This window comes from Prosopis cineraria, unplaced genomic scaffold (assembly GCF_029017545.1).
Source record: "Prosopis cineraria cultivar Desert tree isolate PC_DT_omini unplaced genomic scaffold, ASM2901754v1 PC7, whole genome shotgun sequence".
In the NCBI taxonomy this organism is placed as follows: domain Eukaryota; kingdom Viridiplantae; phylum Streptophyta; class Magnoliopsida; order Fabales; family Fabaceae; genus Prosopis; species Prosopis cineraria.
This window is the reverse complement of record NW_026555338.1, coordinates 38,574,019-38,598,777: the sequence shown is the minus strand read 5'-3', so window position 1 is coordinate 38,598,777 and position 24,759 is coordinate 38,574,019. Positions and strand designations below refer to the sequence as shown.

Below are 24,759 nucleotides of genomic sequence, written 5' to 3'. Positions count from 1 at the left end.
TTCATCTTATCAGCATACAGTATAGGTTTGATCCCATCTTCTCTTGTTGCTGAATGCAACATAGAACGCATAGGATGCTCTGTAAGTGACATAGCTCCAAAACCGGTATGGGCTATGGGCCAACAAGCTGCACCTGCTTGAGGTTTATGTCAGGTGATTCAATTCTTTAGTTATATTGTTCGTATTTCAGTGCAATTCGAGGGAAACGAGGAGAAAACTACAATTTTCTAATGAAAAAAACGGAAGTAATGGAAGTCAGTGGTGCCGATAGCATTCTTTGTAGCTTCCCGAAGAAAATGCCGCGAAATTGCCATTGAAGGCAGAGCAAAGAAATATTTTCTTTATTAACCAAGATTCACAGGGAAAAAAGGGGCCAACAGATAGATAATGGACTACTGCTTATGGGTGGTTTGTCTGCTGTCAAAGGCCTCTGAGCCATTTTTTTGTCTAAAGAGCTGGTGCAAGAACAACACTGTCCAAATCAAAATCCTACCACTTTCCTGTGTTCAATTGTAGGCAGCTAATGCCTGAATTTTTTCCCTTTCATTGGTTCTACCTTAGAAGATTAGAATATGCGGGAACTTGCTTGTAACGTTCCTTGTGCCTAGGGATGATGATGATAACAATGAAGGATATGAGAGAAACTCTTGACCAAAGGTTGGGAACCTGACAGAAGAGATATCCTCTCGAGAAAACACTTGTGAAGTTGGACGCATCACTCTGAGTTTGAGTAAGGCAGAGTTATGCAGGATGGCCAATCCAATAATCCATTCCATGATAATCTACCCCCATCGCTATCAGCTGGGAGCTACAAATGAGCCATGGCTATTGATCACTTATGTTTTGTGCAATAATAGTATAACAATCATTTACAGAGACAAGCAATAGTAATTTGGAGTAAGTGACAATGTATGGTTCACTTTAATGCAACCCTCAAGAGAGAAGCATAAACTTGAGCTCAAAGGAAAGACTAACGATGAAATGGAAGATCCAAAAGAATTTTTTTTGGTTTTATTGGAGTGTGTTTGAATAAAAGTGGCAGCAGCAAGACGCTAATTTCATATTAAAACAGACCATGTCATCATCAATGAATGACTGAAAGAAGTCAAAAACGAAAGTATAGCAATGAGCAATGTCTGCGAAGGAGGGAACGTGAAGTTAAACAAGAGAGTAGAACAAAGCAATATTGTCCTCTACTCTCTAGCAAGAACCACATCTTCCTAACTTAAACAAGCTTGTGAGAAATGAGAAACAAAAGGTAGAGACAAATGGCAGAGAACTACCTTAGCTGCGCTAAAAGAGGATGGTATTATTGTTGAACTTTTGTCTAATCGTTGTCTGGTTTAGCATTTCTTATAAGCGTGGAGGACGTAATAGGGAAAACAACCACGTTGCGCTAGAGTTTTGGGCCATTGACATGCCCTCTGCGAATGAAACAAGTTTTGTAGCCTTATGCCATTGGGTTAAAGCTCTCAGAATGGTCTTCTAGGGTCCGATAGATGCGACCGATTATAAATACAACAATTATTTTTTTAGCAATGGGAGAACGTGACTTCTTGTGCTTCGTATGTGGCAGATAACAATTGGAAGATTGGCACAGAATAAAAGGAGACTGAATGACTAACTTGATTGTGTTTGCAACTCTCATTGTCACAGTTATGGCTGAGTCGGGCCAAAGGGTATTGAAAGCGACAATATTGACATAACTTCAAAATTCTATGGCTAATTATTTTCTTTCTTGGTCAAAGATCACAGAGCAGGGTCCAAAAGAAAGTGTCAAAGTTAATTGGCTCCCTTAAACTAGTCATCCCAAAATTAGATTAGCTTACCCAATTTGAAGCACCACAATGACGCTACAAGTTGAAATGGAGCTCATAAAACAATGTCGACTGGACAGTAATCAATAACAAGAAACAAGCAACTAAATAAAACATGATATAAACGAATCCATAATTTAGGCACGCGAGGAATAAAATTGCATTTCATCCTTCTCAATTATGCCCTGTGTACTACTCTGCGACAGCCGGGCTCAATTCGTATTGTAACATATACTTGTTTTTCCATCTACAACAACTCTTTATCAACTTTCAAGTGCAAAATTGCACCCTTTAATGAGTATTTTCACCGAACAAGAAAACTTGGCATCTCATTCTCAGGAAACCAATCGTCAAGAGACCAGCTCTCCCATCACGTTTCATCCTTCGACAATTCATAGTTAAGAATTCTATGATATATTTGCAGTGTAAATTTCTTGACTGGAAGTGTATGCTTTAATTATTATTTTTCTTTTCAAATACTGCTAAAGTTATTCTATATATCTTCCACTACCCAATCTCTACTTCGGCTCTGCGAGTTCCTATTGAATACTGAACTTAATTGCCTGAGGCTTCCACTCAGGGGTCCATTCTGAGAAATGGAATATGAAGAGGAGGAGGATGTTGACCTAGATCCAAGCCTCCCGAAGAATGCCAAGAAACTGCGAAATATTCTCCTCAATCCACGACTTTCGCTAAGTCTAATATTTCTCATTGCCCGGGAAACTCTTCTAGGAACGCCATTTGCACTAACCACACCGTCCATTTCTGTGTATACAACTGGCAAATGACTCTCCCCATCAACGCGACCATGAGGAAACCTTCCTACGGCGAAGCCCCCACCTGGTAGCCTCCATATCGTAAATCCTATTGTTTCTTCATCGATTTGCCTTGAGACTCTACTTTCCAAGTGGTTTCTATCCGAAGGCAGCTCATTGCGACATACAGGACACGAATTGCACATTGAAAGCCACGGAACAATGCAATCCGAATGGTAGATGTGCTTGCAAGGCATTTCAGATGCCTTTGAACCTAGCTCAAATGCTTCTTTACAAATGGCACAGTGTATGTCCGTACTCACATGTTGCTCCCCTATCTCAATCGTCGGCATCGATCCAATGGCCATTTTGGACGCCGGTAGGTTCCCCAGCCGCCCGAGACCATTATTTTCGATCTGTGAAATCTGCTCCAACACCTGATCGAATCCTGACCCGAGCAAGAACTCCGACATATTCGGCGGTAATGGTTGCAGACCGGAACCATCATTGTCATCATAGTACAATTGGAAGCTACCACTTCCTTCGCGATCTCCGCTCTCTTCCGCGACACCGCCATGGGCAGGTCCGCGGAGAGCAATCACTGGGTTAAAGGAAGAGTGGCTGCCGGCATTGCGGCGTCTTCTCCGGAACCCTTGTCTCCTTAAATTGAAGGAATTTTGAGGTTCAAGGGTGAAGATGGACATAGACGAAGATGGAGATGGGTTGATCGGGATCTCTTCCAGGAAGCCGCTTCGACAGCAGGGACAAGCAATATGATCCTGAGCATGCGAAAGGCGAACAAATCGGGTGCATCTATAGCACCAATACGATCCTGTCGGGGATGACATATCCGGGTTCATCAGGCTCCAGATCTGAGTTTTAGAAGGAGTTGACTCGCTTACGCGTTTATGGAGAGAGAATGTGAAGCGCTATGAATCTGTGCAGAGGAGAAACACAGCGTCAATCTGAGGCCCACCGAGAGAGGTGGAGTGAGCACGACCTAGTCACCAACTCGTTTCTTTTCATCAAATTATTTATCAAATGAATAATTCTTTCTTTAACAAAATAATAATAATAATAACAACAAAGCTGGTAAATTTATTTTCATTTTATTATTTTAAAAATTAATATTTTATAAAATATATATAATAAAATAATAATAATAATAATAATAATATATTTTTTATTTTATAGGACAATAATCTCAAAACATTTAAAAAATATCTTTATTTTTTATTTTTTAAAATAATATTTATGTTTTGAGACTTATTACTGAATAAATTATTTTATTTTTTTGTCTTGGAGGATAAAAAATTATTCTTAATCTCTTTATCAACACACCATTCATAAATTGTTCTCCCTGATTAGATATATATATAATTCTTAAAAAAAATAATATTTTTTATTTGTTATTTTGTATAAAATGAATAATTAACTACCTTTTTTAAATTTTTTAAAAAATAACAATAAAATCTCTTTAAATTATGTAAATGATGTTTTGATCTCTCAAAATATTATAATCCTCTTGAAGTTATTAGAGATTTTTTATCATTAAAAAATTAATATAAAAGATTAAATTACTCTTAATTGAATTAAAAATCTCAAACCTCAAAACAAATACTTCGTACCCTTAATTTATAAGTTTTATTTTAAAATTTATAATTTTTTTAAATAGCAAGAATTTAATAACAATTTATAAGTTTGCATTTGAAATCCTGATATTCTTTAAATGTTGTAAATATCAATTGTCATTCACAAGTTTTATTTTAAGATTCACAATTTTTTTTAATTTGCAAGAATTCAACAAATAATTCACAATTTCACCTTTAAAATTTTAATATTTCTTAATTGTTGCAAATATCAACTACCATTCATAAATTTTGTTATAAGATTTGCAACTTTTTTTCTCAAATTCACAAAAATTTAATAGCAATTCATAAATTCACATTTGAAATCTTGATATTCCTCAAGTGTTGCAAATATCAATTTTCATCCATAAAATTTGTTATAATATTCACAATTTTTCTTTCTAAAATTTCAAGAATTTAATAGCAATTCATAAGTTTCTAAGTATTTATTATGAAGTTTGAAATCTTTATTTGAATCACGAAAATTTAGACTTTTATATTAATTTCTTAGTGACAAAAAAGTTTATAAGGACTTCGGGCGTATTTAGAGGGATTAAAATGTCATTTGGATAATTCAAAATGATTTTAGTGTCATTTTCTCCTTAAGTTTATCCTTTTATAATTTTTAATAAGTAGAGTGAAGGATATGAGAAAATCATTTTTAAATATGATACATTTAATAAAAATGAATAAAAAATATTTTTTAGGTATCATCACGAATACACCTAACTCTCTTTAATTTTGATGGGATAATTTCATGTGTACATGGCAATACTTGTAATCTTTTTTAAAGTCCCCTTTATGGATCAAGTACGAGCATTTTACATAAGTTGGAATGGCACACACGATTTAACAATCAATCATCTAAGCATGTGTTTAATTTTTAGTTCACATTTGATAAAAGTATATTTGAGGGATTCAATTATTTATTAAATTTGATAAAAATATTTTAAATATAATTTAAATATGTTTTAAAGAGTTAATCAAATGAGCTTTTAAGCACTAACCAGTGACAACTAGTAATTCTTATCAGGCTTTTATTGAAAGCCCAATGCATATAGTCTTGCGACTTCGACCGGTGCCTACGTGACACCTCACACCTGAGTTTAGAGGCTGCCACAACCCAGCCCTTCTTTTCTCTCCCTCCTTTGTCTTTGTTTTCCATTTCTTTTTTTGTTATCACCATTATATCAAAATTTCAATAATTCTATTTAATATTTAATAAAAATTTTATTATAATTTTATAAAATATATAAATAAAATATTATAATTTTAAATTGTTTAGATCAAATTTTAATAGTTCAGACTTATTTATATATTTTTATATAAAATTAATAATAATAATAATTTTATCAAATATTAAATATTATTTTTTATCAACAATATTAAATATTATTGTTGAAGAGTTTTGATCTTATAGTGATAAAGGAAAAATGAGACACTTCTACTATCCGTTTGGATTTCAGTTTACATGTGCTAAAAGTACATTTAGTAGGTCTAATTATTTGTTGAATTTAATAAAAAATATATTTCGTGCTCAAAAAAATATTTTAAATATGGTTTGAATATATTTTTAAAAATTATCCAAATAAGTTTCTAATGCCACAGGTACGTCCCCACCTTCTAAACATGCAGTGACAGTTAATAAATAAGGCATATAACTGTTTCCACGCAAAGTAATTACTGTTAATGTTTTTAGAAGATCCCTCAAAATGACACGACCTTTTTGCAGCATTTGGAAGTTTTTTTTTTTTTTGGGAATGTAATTGAATGGAGTGTGTTGGGTGAAAGTATTATACCATTGTTTATGAGATATTTTTTAAAAGAGAATTGAATAACTTGGGGTGGCCTTTCATAGACCTCATGATTTGGGCATCGATGGTAAAATAGCATAACATGATTAATATTATTACAAAACTGTCCTCATTCTTTTTACCCCATCTCATTCTTTCACTTTTCTCTCGGCCTGAGTCCAGAAAACATTATTATGACCTACTCTAAATCTATTAATTTTATAATTATTCTTAAATAATGATTAAATAAAATTATTTATTTTTCTAATAGAATTTCTAAATAATATAATGTTTTATTCCATTATACTTCTTACTTTATTTCATTAATGATCATTTATTTTCATTTCATCTTGCACTCTCAAACATACCTTTAAATGACTTGTTTTGTTACTTATATAACAGCCCTCCTGGGTCACCACTGCCTCTCCAGGATCTTTTCTCAGGTGCTGGACACTTCCCTCTCACAAGGTAATGCCGGCTTTAGCCCAGGTGGTACTGAGCATATTCCTCACCCCGCCTAACTGAGGTCTTTTGGAACCTTCCCAGATTCGATCCCGCAACCACTACCACCTTAGCGTAGTTCAGGCTGAATCTGGTACCACTGAGTCACTTGACTTAAATTTTTATATCAATAATTTCAATATAAAATATTTTATAATTGGCTTCAACTTACACACTATAACATTTTAGATAAATTTTTACCTCCCACATGCCATTAGGCTAAATCACATTTGTCCATCTTTATACTCCCAACAAGTAAACTAAATCACATTTGTCCATCCTTATACTCCCAACAAGTAAAATAAGCAATTTAGTCAATTTTAAACACAAGCCAGTTATTTGGCCTTATAATCATGCCATTTTAACCAATCCAAAGTAAATCAAATATTAAAATTACAGTCATCCAAATTGTACCAAAAATAGAAATAGTTTGAAAGGCATGATTACATTTATATATTTATGTAATTGACAATAAACAAAAAGCCCTAATATTGGCAATATAACATATTATAAATCATAAATTAAATACCCAAAAGAGATAGTGGATTTATACCACTAAGCCTCTGGGACTCCTCCACGTGTCACTTGTGGCTCTTCTCCTAAAAATTGTTAACCACATAATGAGACTCAAAAGTCTCAGTAATCAAAGCCAATTTATGATAGTGTATACAAACAGTTAAGTGTGTGCTTACTAAGTGAGAATTAAAAATAATATAATTCCAACAAATATAAGAAATATTACAACACACACAAACAACCATCCTTATATCCCTCCATTAACCTCGAGCCGTAGCCCTCACTCGGTGCTAAATTACCCGGCCAAAGGTAGATTAGCTCGAACCCTTACAAGCCACCTATTGAGCTCCAATAGGGGCGTATCACGTGGCACATAAATACAACAATAATAGCAAGTCTCTCAACACCTCCCACAATAATCAAACAAATTCATAATAATATTGCACGATTATACAATATTACAAAATTCATAATTTTCTCAATAATCACCCAATTAACATGAAGTAACACTAATCACAAATTAAAAGCATGGTTACCTTGTGGCTTTTTCAATAAATTATTCCTTAAAATTTCTCTCTCACCACAATCTTCACCAGTAATACAATCTACAAATAACATGTTATTTATAAATATTAGTTTCAATTTTTGAAACTAATAAAATAATTCTAATAATAGAATTAAAAATATAACATAATTCTTAATCTCAATCTTAATACAAATCTATTGTTAATACTATTAAGTAAAATTTTTAACTCCTCTTTTAATTATCAATAAACATTAATAATCTAAAAATCAACTTCTAAACTAATTTCTATTATCAAAATTTTCTTTTTATTTCATAAATTCGTACCTAAAATACCCAAAAATTAAAAATTGAGTCTCTAGCTTAGAATCATAATCCTATAACCATAATAATTCATTTCTCATCCCAAATAATCATCTAAACCTCAATAAATCAACATATATTTTCAGATCTAGTTTAGAATTTGATCCACAAGCCACAAATTCAAAGATCATTAATAAATTTATACTCTAGAACATTTATTATATTACTGACAACCTCAAAAATCATATTTATTCAACATAAATTCATCCCTCTTCCAGATCTTAAATTTTTTACCACTACAAACTCAGAAACCAAAGAAGAAGGATGACTAAGAAAAAATTTTAGAACATTTACTTAGTCTTGAAAAGCTTAAAATCACACCCTAAATATCCTATTAAAAATTCTTACTTTAAAACCCAGCACCGGTGAACTTGGCTTACAGATGCTCTCTCTGCCTCAGCTCATGCACGAAAGAAGGAATGAAGAAATGAAGGAACTGGTGAGTTTTTATAAAAATTCAGTGGGTCCCACACATTTTTTTTATTATTTCTTCTTTTTCTCTCTCTCCCCTTTTTTTTATATTATTATTATATACAACGATTGTTGTGGGCGGCCGAAAGCAATTTTATTCTTCTTCTTCTCTTCTTTTTTTTTTGCATACCTTTTCCCTTTTTTTATTATAATAATAATTTAATAATATTTTTATTTATTTATTATTTTTAATTATTATTATTTTTAATTTTTTTAGAATTATATCCTAAGTTAGATTTAATAATCATCTCTTATTAATTTTCTTACCTCTAAATATTATTTTTTTTAAATTTCTATTAACCCAAATTAACTATTAAAATTTAAATTGAGATGTTACAACTTAGATCAAATGTCAACATGTTAGATCAGATGTCAACATGTCCCATAGCTATTTTTGTTCTTTGCTTATTAGATCCAAAAAGCTTGCTTCCTCCTAGATATTGATATTACTCCTTTTTGCGTAATCACAGGTATCTTAGGGTTTTAATTTAATTCAAGCGACCTTATATAATTTGAAACTGTAGAATCAATTGTATACAGATTCTTAACCAAAAAAGAAGAAGAAGGAGAAGTGTGTTAATGGGAGGTTGTTCCTTCCAAATGTTTAAATTTATTTTCCAATATAGCATTGAATCCTTAATTAAACTTTAAAACCCTGAATTGGAGGACACCACTGTCTCTAGCTGTTTAACATAGAGTAACAAATGCATCTCCTCTTATTTTATTTACAAGGCCAAGGGACACGATTTTTTCATCAATATGAATATATATCTATAAATTTTATAGAAGGAAGGTGATTGGTCACAAATTTCTTTTCCCTCATCAATCAACATACATTGGTATATTATTAATTATTTTATCCCATTGGTCCATTAATTTTGTATAATCAAATTAATTTTAGTCTAATATTAATATTACTACTTCAACAGTTGATGTGATTGAATATTTTTTTGATTGGTTATCAAAATTTAATATAATTTTTCATTTATTGTAATTGATTTTTATCTTTTGAGGAGACGAAAGCATTAAATTTCACTTCAATTTTTCCTTGAGTCATCTATCACAAGAATATTAACTATACTATTTCTCATACTCTTAAGTCCTACTAGAGAGTTTTTGTTCCCAATAGGGGAATATTTTTATGTCTCTCAGTCTCATATGCCTTAATGGATTATTGATTAGTCATTGTCCTAAATGAGTTTGTTGCCAACAATGGAGAGCTAGACAGCCAAGGTAGAGGAGTTTCACACCTCTTTCCGACCAATGTCAAGGAGAGGATGTCGAGTTCATCCACATACTTCTTGAAGAATTCAACTCTCATAGCTTCAATTTAATTGGTTAAAAAAATTGACTCTTATTGGTTAATAAATTTTGGGCCAATATTAATATGAAAATCTCTCTTGACTCATTAATGAGATTTAATTTATTTTCTTATTTTTCATATATTTTCAGTCTACTTTCATCGGAGCATTGATTCAAGAGTAGTCCCACTTTCAAATTTCCCTTATCATTAATATTAATTCTATCCGATTATCCTTCTCCATTTAATGTACTTTCCCATGCCTTTTCAAATATCCTAATTAATGAAATTTAATTTATTTTTTCATTTCATATATTTTCAGTCTACTTTCACGAGAGCATTGATTCAAGAATAGTTTATTTTTAAATTTTCCTGATTGTTGACATCAACTTTATAAGGTCTCCCTTACTAAATCACATTTAACTCCATAATCAAGGTAATTAAGGGATTAACTCTTAAAAGATAACCAAAGTTGTAAAATTACACAAATGAGAAAAATTTTCAAATCATTTATAATGGAATCTCAAAAATCAATTTTCAATCTCAAACAAAATCTTGATATACTCAAATACGGAAGCTTGAAAGTCACATGGGATACAAAATAATGAGTTTAAAAACTCAAAATAGTGTTTTGTGTAGAAAATTACCAATGCACCATGGCTTCTAATACATGTCTCACAACTCATTCACCTTTGTGCCATGTACCATGATGTGAGGTGCCACGCGCCCAGGCGCGTTGCATGAATTTGATAGCAATAACTACTGTCATTTGACAATAGTGAAAGCAAACTTTTGACATGTCCTAAATTTTTGTCCAACGTCGATTGAGATGGTTTAGGTGTCTACACAAGCTTTCTCCTAACTCTACTAGCAGCATAAGTTTCACACTCAAATTCATTTTCTACAAAAAGGAAGATATCAAAATCTATTATACCATTTTTTCACCAAAATTTCATAACCATGGTGTCCTAACTTAACTTCACATGCTAAAAGCCTACATCAACAATCCAATCACACTCAATGGACTCTAGTAGACCTGTATAATGCACCATACACAATTAAAAACATGTATTTCTCAAATCACCACTCAACCCCAATTTTCACAAAACACAAAGAGAGGAAAATCATGCATAAAACCATCCTTTTCATTTCAAATCATTCAAAATACACATGTTTCTACTTACATAAATATTTTAGCCCTAACCATCAGTTTACAACCATGACTCTCTATCACAGGGCATAAAAAATGCAAGTTGTATGCTACTGTAATGCAAGTAGTATAAAAATAACATGTAACTCCTAGTTGGCAATTGTATTAACATTTACACACATAAAACAACAAAGAGAGACAAACAAAAGGATTACTCTACAAATCTTAAGCCTCTGCATATTTTCTCCAACTTGGATCCAATGAGTTAAGCCCTAAAAATATTGAGAATTGAGAGGTGAGTACAACCATTTAGTAACTAAATCTCACCTAATCTATACAGTTGCATATTAATTATGAACAAATACAAATAGGTAATATAAATACAACACATGTGATGGACTTGGCCATAGTTCACAATACTAACAATCATGTGACTGGGCTTAAGGCATATGTATATATCCATAGAATATTAATACACCTTGTGAGATCACAATAATACTAACTATTCACCCCTAGCATATACCGAACCACAATACTAATAATCACGTGGCTGGATTTATATGCCTAATCGAATGACAACCTTATACTCTCACGTTACCTCTGATATGACACCAGTAGCTATCATGTGGCTATGTCCTTCACGGATTAACCTAGCCTTTTCATTTGTGAGGAGCTACTAGGTGAGGGTTAACTCACTCACTTATATAATTCAGTTTCCCTAAATACTAATAACCATAAGATGTTATACCCCTAATCTAGCTTTTTTATGAATCGGTGGAAATTAGTTATATTCGAGTCCACGGTAGAATCAGTGTGACAATCTCAAATCAACCATGAGACACGGGCTACCTCTCGATTCCAATGGTTGATGCCAAGACAAATTCTCGATTCTAATGGTCATTGCCAATGCCACGTGAATTTAACCATCTACTCTTCTCCTTAAGCAAATTCCCGCCAATGATCATGCGATGCATGTATACTATATATTCATGCAACTTGTAATATCCCAAGTTTTAATTCCTGATTAATTAAATCTAATTAGGGTAATTAAGTAATTCGAAGTGGTGTGTGGCTAGAGAGGTCTAATAATTATATTTGATGGTATTTCAGCTCTAGTTGTGGGTCCAGTATCGAGGTCAGCCACCCGAGTATCAAAAGGAGAAGAAAAGGAAGAGTTGATATTGTTGTGTCACATGTCACGATGTGGAGATTGTCCACTATGGTGCATAGACATTTTTGAGCGAAGGGAGGATCTCTCTGTGCCATGCATCATGTCTATAATTTATCAGACATGAAATGAGACAGAAATAGAAAGAAAAGAAAAGAGATAACGAAGAGACGTGCCAATGCTTTGTTACTTGGGGACAACTTTGGGAGTATTTTAAAGGTTACAAACACCTAAGGTAAGTATCACACTCATTAACCTCCCCATCTCTTCCATATTTAAGAGTTTACGGTTAGGGTTTGATAATAAAAGTAGAATTTCAGTCTATATAGATTATGGGTCTGAATTTGTTGACTTAAATGGAGTTAATGAGAGTATATTAGAGTATTTAAACTTAGGTATAATGAGTTTTGATGTCTTGAGTTGTTGGACAACATTAATGTTCGAAAATCTCATTTATTTTAGGTGGTTGAAAGTTTGTGATAGATTAACGGGATTTAATGACTCATTAATACTATTGGGGACTAAAGGTAATTATTAAACTGAATGGATATGCTCCAACTCTTGTAGAGAGAATGTTGGGCAATTTAGAAGTAGAGGTTGAGGGTTCAAATGTTTGAGTTGATTATATTGATGGAATTCAACTTGGTTTATTATAGTTTTAGGCTTTTAGTCACCTATTGGATTGAAAATTCAAGATTGGAAGTTAGTTGATTGAGGGGTAAACCTTTAATCTCTCAAAGGTTTGAGGTAATCGGGAAAAAACTCTACTTTGGGTAATCATAGGTTAACTGATTGTTAATTAATTGTTGAATGTAAATTGTGAATGTTACATGCATGGGGTTGATTGTTAAAGTAAACACTATATATTAGTTTTAATGAGTGCATGAAAAAGCTATTTTTGACTTGAAAATACAAAATGCGAAGTCAAGAGGATTTTAACTATGAACATGCTTTTGTTTTTTAAAAATGAATGTGATGACATGTAGAGGTATTTGTTTGTTAATGAGAAATGAATTTTGAGAAAATGATGAGAATACACACTTGGGTATGCAAGGTCATGAGCTCAATGTGTTGTTGTAATTGTGAGTACATGAAAGCAAAAAAAAGTGAGAACAAGTAAGTATTGTTTATGGCATGATCAATGACGGGAGTTTGCCTAGGGATTAGGAGTAGAGAAAAATTTATATGGTATTTAGGCTGCCCTCCAGTGCACAGGGTAATAGCCTTGTCCCATAGTTTGTCAAAGAATTGTCCCATAATTTGTTGACGGACTAAAATCTAGCTATCTCCAGCGGTTCAATGAGGAGAATAGCCTAGGGTATGAGACACCTTAAGGATTTGAGAATGGGGAAAGCCATGGTTCAAGAGTGAGTCCTGTGATCTTTAGTTAGGTCACACCTCACAATTGGTGAGCTTGGGTAGTTTAGTTACACGAATGGAGCCCTAATCAGTGTTATAGCCCACAATTCCAGTCTGAAAAAATAAGGAGGATATAAGGTTGGTTAATCCTTGCCTAAGTAAATATACATGCATGTCACACATGTTAAGTAGTGGCAAGTTGCATGAGTATGGGTCATGTCATACATATGAGAATATGGTGACAATGCACCTAGTTATGAGAGTTAAAGAAGTTATATAATGATAAATTGTGATATATATGGGTTTGTTTTGCATACTTGATTTCCTTGTGCATGTATTTGGTTTATAATTGACAAATAACTGCATAAGGTAGGTTTAACCTTAGTTACTAAGTGGCTGGACTCAACCCTTTCATTTGACATTTTTTAGACTTTAGTTCTGGTGTTGAGAGGGAGAAGACTCAAGAGGTGAGGAATTAACATATTCCTATTGTATGCCTTTAATTTAAATTTAATTGTGTAATGGTATATGATTTATCAATTCTAGGATCTATGCCTTCACACTTGTACTATTTTATTGCTAGAAATGTTAGATTGATATTTTGGGCCCTTAATCTTTATGTATATTGATATATATATATATATATATATGTTTATAGGGCTAAAATACTAGTGTGAGATACTAGTGTGAGTGTAGAAATAATGTTTTAAATGATTTAGGCAAGATACAATGATAATTTACCTCCCCCTCTTTTTGGTAAAATGGGGTTGAGAAGTGAATTTTTATTATTATAATATTTTAGTGCTTATGACGTGTTGTACTGGTAGTCTTAGGTTCATTTGACATGGTCCAAGTATTAGGAAAAGTTTTTGGTACTTGTTAAAGGTTTTAGACACCCATTTTGTGCAAAAGTGTTGAAAAGTGGTTAAAATGTGTTCGGTGTCCAACTCCTGAGCGTGACTTGTTTTGAAAGTAAAACCCATGCCATTAACTAGTTTATGTAAAGAGCTTTTTGTAGACATTTAAATCACGTTATTCGGACATCGGACGGAGAATCAGGGTGAGTCAGAAGTTCCTCGATTCTACTGTCAAATGACAGCAGAATCAATATAAATTTCATGCAACATGCCGTTGCGCATGGTGCCTAACTTGAGGCATGAGGCACAGAGAGAAACATGCTGCGGCGCAGCGTGCACAAGCTGTGGCGCATTACCCTGTATCACAGTACATGTTTTGTTTTTCAATCATTTTTGACTTCTTTCACCCCTTTGAGGTATGCCATGTTTTTATAACTTATATTTACTCCTTAATTCCGACTCGTGCAATGTATAGAAAACTATCTAGTTATATTTATAAGTTATGTTATTAAATTTTTATGACATTTTTTTATCTTTCATTAAATGCTAGTGAAAAAAATATATGATTAAAGCATGCGTATTTTAGAAGGATGTTGAAGTTATTAAATTTATAGACAAAATTAATGAGTTTAATTTTTTTTCTTGATTCAGGTGAAATATGTTGAAAATAATTTATAAAGAGAAATAAAATATTTATTTTAAAAATATCAACTTTCAGACAAAAATAATACTCCATTCGTCCCAAATTATATGGCATTTTTTTAAAAGTTTCTCTATTCTAAAATATAAGACACTTTGAGTAGATTAAAGTTTTATTAAATGCATTAATTTTAATATTATCTTTTCTTTCTCTATAATTAATATTCATTAATTCTCTTCTCAATATATTAAATTATGAGTATTTTTAAAATTTTATATCTTTATTTTAAAAAGATTAGATTGTTAAATGTATTTAATAAGGTTTATTGATATGCGAGATTTTATTTAAAAGTGTCTCATAATTTGAGTACAAAGGGAGTGCTAAATTAGCAAGTTATATACTCATATGGTCTTATTTATAAAGCATTTCTAACATGTTTTATCATAACCAAGAAAAATTTTAAAATTATATTAATTATGTCTAAAAATTTGATAATTTCTCAAATTTGTCCCTATTAAATATACATATTTTAATAATATATTTTTTCTCTCTAATATTTAATGGAGGTCAAATGAAAAAATTTACAATGAAAATTTAATGAAGTAACTTATAAATAAGATAAAAAAATTTTCTCTCTCTGCTCAATAAATAAAACAAGAAGGAGTAGTAATTGAACACTCATTCTCAGGGGAAAAAACATGCTTACATAAATTAAGTCCAGAACCAAGTGAACCCTGTGTTATTGATGATTCTCAAGCATACAAGTATCAAGGATTCCATATATATTGTCCCACTGTGAGATTCCATCGTGTCTCGGAGTTGTTTCACCCGCCATCATTTCACCATCATGTTCATGTTGATTAAACAGCTCACTTGATTGTTAGCTGAATTCCAGCACACTGGACTCGTTCAGTTAACAAGCACATGTCTCTCTACCGATGCGTCACTGAAATTATTAATCACTGGAATGGAAATGTTAACGAAATTTTACCACTAGTTCCTTTCGCTATGCAGCCATGCACGATGTGAACCTTTGACATTCACGGCTTCTGTAAAACTTGAACTCTTTCCCATCTCACCCCATTTTTAATGAACGATAAAGACTACGTACAAAAAAAGTCGTGAATAATCTTAATCTTAAGAAACCACCACATGGGATGAATTACTACATGTGCAGTTCTATGCCAGCTTCTGAAATATGGAGCAGCTGCGAACCAGAGTTAGCTCCGAACGAAAACAAGGGGCATCCAACTCAATTCGAAATATATACGGCACTAATTCACCCCATCTTTATTTTTAATGAGGGCCTTTTTTTTTTTTTTTACTTTTTACGTTAGGGAATGGCCTTTTCTGTTAGGGCGAGCCCATTTATGAGCACCAGGCTCGGCGAGTAAAAGGTCAGCAATTTTCAGTTAAATTAATGAAAAGCTAGCTCTCTGCAAGTCAATAAATTGCCCACCTAGCATTGAATTTAGGGAAATTTGGGTTTCTCTTTTCGCCGCGGAAGGAGAATGAATATGAATCAATTTTTTTTTTTTTAAGGGAAATTTGTTTAGGGGCGCAGAATGTGGAGCTGGAAGCCGAGAATGGTGGGAAAAGGCGAAGGAAGTAAAAACAACAGAGAATGGTGGGAAGTTGGGAAAAATGAAGTGGCGCAAAGTTAACTGGACTCATTACTTACCCAATTTTACTGAACCAACGAATCCAATAAGCCAACGTGTCAGCCGCTCGCATCTGGAAAACCAGGAAATAAAACAGCCAGCGATTCTACTACATCAGTCGGTTATCACTTGGTCAATTACCCCTAACTTTTAGGAAATAAATAAAATATTTTGGATATTTCCCGGATTGAGAAAAATGGAAACTTTCGGACCCAAATTTCAGAAAGCAAAGCCAAATATAAATTGGGTTTGCCATCGCTCCCTGTATTTAATCCACTCCAAAATGGAACAAAACCCTAAGGGTTCTTGTAAGAACCGATAGCCGCCAGATTGATCTCTTACATTACTGTTCTCTCATTCTTCCCATATTTGATCTTCGTTCATCAATCCTCGTCCCACTAATTTTTTTGTTCTCTTCTTTTGCCACACTTTTCTTACCATAATTATAAAGTTCTTGCAATACTTGTTATAGACATGAGATGAACAACATAACATCCTTTAAGAATAGTTATTGGTTTTCAATAATTATGGAAACCGATTCAGGTAAACATAAATTCTTTTTCGAAATCTTTGTTTTCCTGTAGATTCTTCAGGTGCTTCCTGTGAGTTCAGGAATGACTTCGGTTCAATATTCATGAAGCAGCTGAAATTAAGCATTTATGAAGTTGTTTATACGAGGTTTAGGCGGTTAGATGGCAAAAGTTTCGGTTTTGGGTTTGTTTTAGGGTTTAGGGTTTGAATATTATTGGTTATGGATAGTGATCAGTCTAAGCTGTATCGGGTTGAGAATAATTTCCAGATGTTGAAAGTCTGATGATCAATTTCAGTTTTTTAAAATGTTGTCTGAATTGGGAAGGAGACCGATGCTTGGCGCTAGCGATGGGTCATTCGGAGATGAATTGGAGAAAGAGATTGGGATGTTGCTTCGCGAGCAACGTCGTCAGGAGGCTGACGATCGTGAACGTGAGCTCAATTTGTATAGAAGTGGATCAGCGCCTCCGACTGTTGAGGGTTCATTAAGTGCAGTAGGAGGGTTATTTGACGGCGGAGGCGGTGCTGCTGCTGTCTTTTCTGAGTTTCCCCGCAGTAAACATGGAAATGGATTCGCTTCTGAGGAAGAGCTTAGGTCCGATCCAGCTTATCTTTCATACTATTACTCAAATGTGAATTTGAACCCCCGGCTTCCACCTCCGTTGCTATCAAAGGAGGATTGGAGATTTGCACAAAGATTAAAAGGGGGGGCATCTGTCGTCGGTGGAATTGGAGATAGGCGGAAAGTTAATAGGGCTGATGATAATGGAAGCAGATCATTATTTTCAACTCCTCCAGGTTTTCACCTTAAAAAACAAGAGAGTAAGGTAGATAATGAAAAATTAAGAGGCTCGGCTGAGTGGGGTGGTGATGGACTGATCGGTTTGCCAGGTCTAGGACTTGGAAGCAAGCAAAAGAGCCTTGCAGAGATTTTTCAGGTGGTTTCCTACTTCCTACTTGCACTCTGTTTTATTTTTTATTTTTTTAACTGGTTCAGCATGACACCTAACTCTTTGACTCTGCGGCATTTGTTTTCTGTGTTGCATATCTTGCTTGGGTGCTACTGGTTTTGACTTGTTTTGTTCTGAACTATATATTTGTATAACTATGCTTTCAATGTTTTGATATATAACTTTATTTGAAATGTGCAAATTATGCTTGGAACTCGTTCAAAAAATAAGCCCGGTTCAATCAGTATTAAATGACACATGCTTTGTGGCAATGAATGAGTTTTTATTTATTTTTGGAAGTCAGTGGGTATTACCTATATCTAATGCTGATGGTGTTGGAGTATGGCGGGCATAACTTAATATCTGAACTTCATGTCAAAGTTACTTTTTAAATTCTACCTTATACTCATCTACAAGTGTTCTGTACTAGTTGACCTTTTTTAATACAATACTAGCTGAAAATTGGTAGTTATTGTTCTGTACATTCCTTTTATTCCAGTAGACTTGTTTCTTTCGAAATGAGTTTAATTGGGAATAGTAAAATATTTCAAATCACATTGAAGTTGAAATTCATAATGTTATATGACTTGACTATCTTATGCGATATTTTTGCAGGTGTGGGATTTACATCCACAAGTTCTGCAATTAATATGTTTTGGCACATTTGTAAATCTTACTGTATTATAGTTTTAAAGCATCAGAGCATATGTTAATTACATTGTCATGATCTTTGTTTTACATAATACCATTCAGCCTATTATATGTTTGAATTGATGATAAATTCTTTTTTGCGTATTGAAAGTTTGATTGCAGAGCATAACCTTCTGATGGAGTTATAATGTTGTGGCAAAACTTTTCTTTGCTACTAAGTGTTGACAATTTTAGTCAAATTTAACACAATTCTGTTTTGATTAATTCCCTATGCTTCTGTATTTGTTACCCTGTTACTTCTACCTTTCATTATGAGTAGTAACTGTGCAGGATGATTTGGAGCGTAACACACCTGTCCATGGCCTTCCTTCTCGTCCTGCCAGCCGTAATGCATTCAACGAAAATGATGATATGATAGCTTCGGCTGAAGCTGAGCTGGCTCATTTATGCCATGATTCCACAACTACTGATACCTTAAGATCTGGATCAAATGTCCAGGGATCATCTACAGCTCAGCATATTGGTCCGCCATCTTCATATACTTATGCTGCTGCTCTTGGATCTTCCTTATCAAGAAGCACCACTCCTGATCCGCAGCTTGCTGTGAGGGCTCCCAGTCCTTGCCCTACACCTATTGGAGGGGGGAGAGCTTCTGCTGTAGAGAAGAGATGTATTACCAGTCCTGATGCATTAAATGGTGCTTCATCTGGCATAAGTGAGTCTACAGATCTGGTGGCTGCGTTGTCCAGTATGAACTTGTCAGCGGATGGTGTGTTAGACAGGGATAACCATTTACCTTCACAGGTTGAGTCAGATGTTGATAATCATCAAAGATATCTGTTTGGTATTCAAGGAAGTCAAGATCATGGCAAGCAACGTGTGTATTCAAAGAAGTCTGAATCAGTGCACTTGCAGAAAGCATCATACTCTGATTCCAGTAAAAGGAACGGTAGTGGATCTGACATCAACTTATCCTTGGATAGGCAAGTTGAATTGCCGAAGTCTAGTGTTCCTTCCTGTAATGCATATTTCAAGGGGTCACCTACATCTCCTTTTAGTGGTGGAGGCAGTTTGCCAGCTCAATACCAGCCTTTAGATAACACAAATTCATCATTTACTAATTTTGGTCTCACTGCCTATGCCGGAAATCCAGCATCAGGATCCTTGATGGCTAACCAACTTGGCACCGGTAATCTACCACCCCTGTTTGAAAATGTTGCTGCAGCATCAGCAATGGCAGCACCTGGAATGGAATCCAGAATTCTTGAGAGTGGTTTGGCTTCTGGAGGTGCTACTCCATCTGATGCACATAGTCTAGGTAGGATGGGAAATCAAATTGCAGGTGCTGCTCTTCAAGCTCCTTTTGTTGATCCCATGTATCTTCAGTACTTGAGAACATCTGAGTATGCTGCAGCACAACTTGCTGCTCTTAATGACCCCTCTGTGGACAGGAACTACTTGGGTAACTCTTACATGAACTTACTTGAACTGCAAAAAGCATATCTTGGGGCTATGCTCTCACCTCAGAAGTCACAGTACAATGTTCCTCTGGGTAATAAATCAGGTGGCTCCAATCATCTTGGTTACTATGCAAATCCTACATTTGGTGTTGGTTTGTCTTATCCAGGAAGTCCAATGGCAAACTCAGTGGTATCCACTTCTCCAGTTAGATCTGGCAGTCCTGTGAGGCACAATGAGCTGAATATGCGTTTTGCTTCTGGGATGAGGAATTTAGCTGGGGGTGTCATGGGACCATGGCATCTAGATGATGCTGGGGTCAACATGGATGAAACCTTTGCTTCATCCTTGTTAGAAGAGTTTAAAAGTAATAAAACAAAATGTTTTGAGCTTTCCGAGATTTCTGGTCATGTTGTTGAGTTCAGGTATACATTTAGTCTGTTAGTCTCTTGATGCTTCAATTTTTATGCTCTCATCCCTTAAAATTAAAGCTAATGAATTTACTCTTTTGAGCAGTGCGGATCAATATGGGAGTCGATTTATCCAGCAAAAGCTGGAACAAGCAACTACAGAGGAAAAAAACATGGTTTATCAGGAAATTATGCCACATGCTCTTGCTTTGATGACTGATGTCTTTGGTAATTATGTGGTTCAGAAGGTGAGATGAGATTCATTTTCTTTATGTAATGTTGATTGTTTTCTTTTTATGCTTATTCTTGGACGTGGTTTTGAACTATTGTTGGTATATTCCAGTTTTTTGAGCATGGACTTGCACCCCAGAGAAGAGAATTAGCTAACAAGCTTTTTGGCCATGTTCTGACCCTTAGCCTTCAAATGTATGGTTGCCGTGTGATCCAAAAGGTATTGATAGCTTGGGTTTTAGCAATGGAAATTTTATAATATGGTTCTATATCCATAATGTTCTCAATATCTCATACTTAACGTTTCTTTCTCCTACTCTGCATCCTTCTTTAGGCCATAGAAGTTGTTGATCTGGATCAGAAGATAAAAATGGTTCAAGAGCTTGATGGTAATGTTATGCGCTGTGTTCGCGATCAGAATGGAAACCATGTCATTCAAAAGTGTATAGAATATGTCCCGAAGATGCAATCCACTTCATTGTCTCGACCTTTTTTGATCAAGTTGTGACACTTTCAACTCATCCATATGGTTGCCGGGTTATACAGGCAGGATTTTTAAACTGCTCATCTTATGATTATTCTGCATTTAAAATCCATGGCCATATAATAATGCTTTTCTAATTGGCAGAGAGTACTGGAGCACTGCAAAGATGCTAATACACAACAGAAAGTTATGGATGAGATTTTAGGAGCTGTTAGCATGTTAGCTCAGGATCAATATGGAAATTATGTCGTTCAGGTTAATTTTCCTAACTACTCTCAGTTTAGACTACTTGTAGCTGCAATTTAGTATGGAGGTTAAACTATGCTTATCCTTCTTTTCAACTTTGGTGCAGTTTAGTAGTCACTTTCTGCTGCAATTTAGTTGTTCTGAGAGAAAAATGTGATGTGAAACTTTCTATTTGAAGTTTTTTTCTCCCTTTTCTGGTTATATTGGTTGAAGTTGTTTATTTTTTCGTCACTTGTCAATTTTCATTTTTCACTAAAGAATGTCTGGAGTGGTTGCTACTTATCAATTTACTTTTGTAATTCTTTTCTATTGAATTTGAATACATTGCTTTATGTTATGTATCATGGAAAGCCTTATACATTGTTACTTTTATACACTCTGCACGATGGTTTGTTATCTTGTAATTGGGCATCTGTTTTTGTTCTAGCTGTTAATATAACACTTCCTGCCGACATCTATATATCTTGTAGTTTATATTTTCAAAGTGGTCTTTCATTTTGCTGTCTTACTCTATCCTTAATAACAGCATGTGCTAGAACATGGAAAGCCACATGAGCGTTCAGCTATTATAAAGGAATTAGCTGGCAGGATAGTTCAAATGAGTCAACAGAAGTTTGCCTCCAATGTTGTAGAGAAGTGTTTGACATTTGGAGATTCTTCTGAACGCCAGTTACTAGTGAATGAGATGCTTGGCTCCACGGATGAAAATGAGCCCCTTCAGGTTTCTTTATACATTTTCTGTTGCTTTTTGATAATGTACAAATCCTTCCCTTTTTCTTTGTGGCAACTAGTCAATGCTTATTTTATGTTTGAGTTGATTCTTCTGAGAGACTGTGGTTGTTGATGTTGGGAGTGTCTTGTTTCCTGTGATTAATTCGGGTTTGGATTCTTTAATACCCCTCCCCCCTCCATCATGGAGCGAAAAGGAAGTCGTTGTTTTGAGCTCATTGCAAAACCTGGACTCCTGCTTTCTTTGTCATATATTTCCTTCACTAAGTTCAGAATTAAGCATTCCGATAGAGGTGATTAAATCCTGGTTATCCGTGACTGGTTTTCTTAGTCACTAGTTTGCTGCTAATGTGAAGTTCGTAGAGGCATGAAGTTAAATGCAATCTAATGTGAAGTCTTGCGATAGCTACCAGTTGACGCTGTCTCACTTTGCATCTGAGGTTCTTCAGACTGGAACATAAGAATGATTTATTGATCTGCTTTCACATATTTAATCTTGGAGTATATGGACACCTCAATGTAGTTTCCATGGAGGAATTTTTTTTTTAAATATTATTGCTATCAATATCTTTTTAGTCTTCCATTAGAGCAGCAATCCCCGGTGTGTCTTAATTCTTTAATAATGATAGACTACATTCCTCCTCTTCTAATTTACAGGCGATGATGAAAGATCAGTTTGCAAATTATGTTGTGCAAAAGGTGCTGGAGACTTGTGATGACCAGCAACGTGAGCTGATTCTTTCACGAATCAAGGTTCATTTGAATGCTTTGAAAAAGTACACTTATGGAAAGCATATTGTTGCACGCGTAGAGAAACTAGTTGCTGCTGGAGGTACACTCACTTACTCCATGATATTTCTGATTCGCTTACTTTGGTATCTAGCTAGTATGGCAGCATCTCTGAGGGTTACAGGTGCATGCTTATGTGGATGCATGTATATATAGAATATGCATTGATTGATACGCAAACTAGTGCAAGTCTGTTGTTTGAGATGGCCATATCAAATTTTTGTTGCAGAAAGGAGAATAGCTGCTCAGTCTCCTCATCCTCCTTAGGTGGGCATATAAAAAGGTTGTTTGTACAGCTAACTTTGGCGAGTGTGAGCTTTTCCTGCATCTAAAAGAGGTGATGAAAAACCTATCTTCTGTCGAGATAGGCAATAAAGTTTTCAGTTGTAATGAAGAACTGTACATTTTGTAGTGTTAAGTTTATACGTATAAAAATTAAGCGAAACAAGGTCCATATGTTTGAATACAGCTGATGCCTCTGCAGAGTAGATCAAATAACTATAGGAAGGACTTTTAAGGGTGTAGAGATTATAAAGATTCTGAGCTAGTTTTTTTACGTTGACGTGACTGTACAAAAATGTTGCCTGATGGAGAGCTGTTCATGTTTAGGCCAATTAATTGAGGCAGGATTTTTCTTTCTTGTTATGCTTTTGTCGGTAGCCTTATTGACTGTGTCCTCTAAATTAATGAATAAGAATATATAACTCTGAAGTACCAACATTTTCTAAAAAAAATTATTTTATTTTGGTTAAAGTATATTTTTAGTGTTTTAATTTTATACAAGATTTTAATTTGATTCTTTAATTTTGTAAAGTATTTTTTAAATTCTTTAACATTAACATTACAAGTTTCAAAAGATATTTTTGTGTCAATTGTCGTCATTTAAAAAAAAAATTAATATGTTTATATTTGAAACTGCTTTGTTAATAGTTAAAAGTTTAAGGTAAAAATTTGTTGAGATAAAATTAATAGTGTAAGAGTTAAAAGATTATAAAAACACTTTATAAAGTTATGGGATTAAAAAAAAGTATAAAGTTACAAGATTAGATGTATGTTTTGACTTTTTATTTTTACATTACAACTTATTTTGATGTTAAAAAATTGGAGAGCTGTTCATGTTTAGGCCAATTAATTGAGGCAGGATTTTTCTTTCTTGTTATGCTTTTGTCGGTAGCCTTATTGACTGTGTCCTCTAAATTGATGAATAAGAATATATAGCTCTGGAGTACCAACATTTTCTAAAAAAAATTATTTTATTTTGGTTAAAGTATATTTTTAGTGTTTTAATTTTATACATGGTTTTAATTTGATTCTTTAATTTTTTAAAGTATTTTTTAAATCCTTTAACATTACAAGTTTCAAAAGATATTTTTGTGTCAATTGTCGTCATTTAAAAAAAAATAAATTTAATATGTTTACATTTAAAAATGCTTTGTTAATAGTTAAAAGTTTAAGGTAAAAATTTGTTGAGATAAAATTAATAGTGTAAGAGTTAAAAGATTATAAAAACACTTTATAAAGTTATGGGATTAAAAAAAAAGTATAAAGTTACAAGATTAAATGTATGTTTTGACTTTTTATTTTTACATTACAACTTATTTTGATGTTAAAAAATGGGCAAAATAAAGGTACTGACTTTATCTTTAATTGGGGCAAGCATTTGGCTTTTTATTTTTAGGCAAAAAAAAATTATATTGAAGTTTTACATAAGAGAATTAATTATTATAAGTTTATTGATAATGAAATTAAATTGCATGTATTATTAATGTAATTCAGTT

General features: G+C 33.7%; 2 protein-coding genes across 2 annotated transcripts; one reads left to right on the top strand and one right to left on the bottom strand.

Annotated features, from left to right (window-relative positions):
• Positions 1 to 1,926: 1,926 nt before the first annotated feature.
• Positions 1,927 to 3,560, bottom strand: LOC129316129 (E3 ubiquitin-protein ligase RDUF1-like). Its single transcript, XM_054960399.1, has one exon. It carries the CDS (start codon positions 3,430 to 3,432, stop codon positions 2,311 to 2,313), a length of 1,122 nt encoding a protein of 373 aa, XP_054816374.1. The 5' UTR covers positions 3,433 to 3,560; the 3' UTR covers positions 1,927 to 2,310.
• A 13,196-nt stretch (positions 3,561 to 16,756) lies between these two features.
• Positions 16,757 to 23,626, top strand: LOC129315507 (pumilio homolog 2-like). The gene is given in 10 exon segments (XM_054959249.1): positions 16,757 to 17,971; positions 18,965 to 20,517; positions 20,609 to 20,750; positions 20,846 to 20,953; positions 21,068 to 21,182; positions 21,185 to 21,279; positions 21,362 to 21,472; positions 21,990 to 22,184; positions 22,850 to 23,024; positions 23,211 to 23,626. Coding segments are annotated over 10 exon segments (3,165 nt in total). The 5' UTR covers positions 16,757 to 17,338; the 3' UTR covers positions 23,249 to 23,626.
• Positions 23,627 to 24,759: the final 1,133 nt, after the last annotated feature.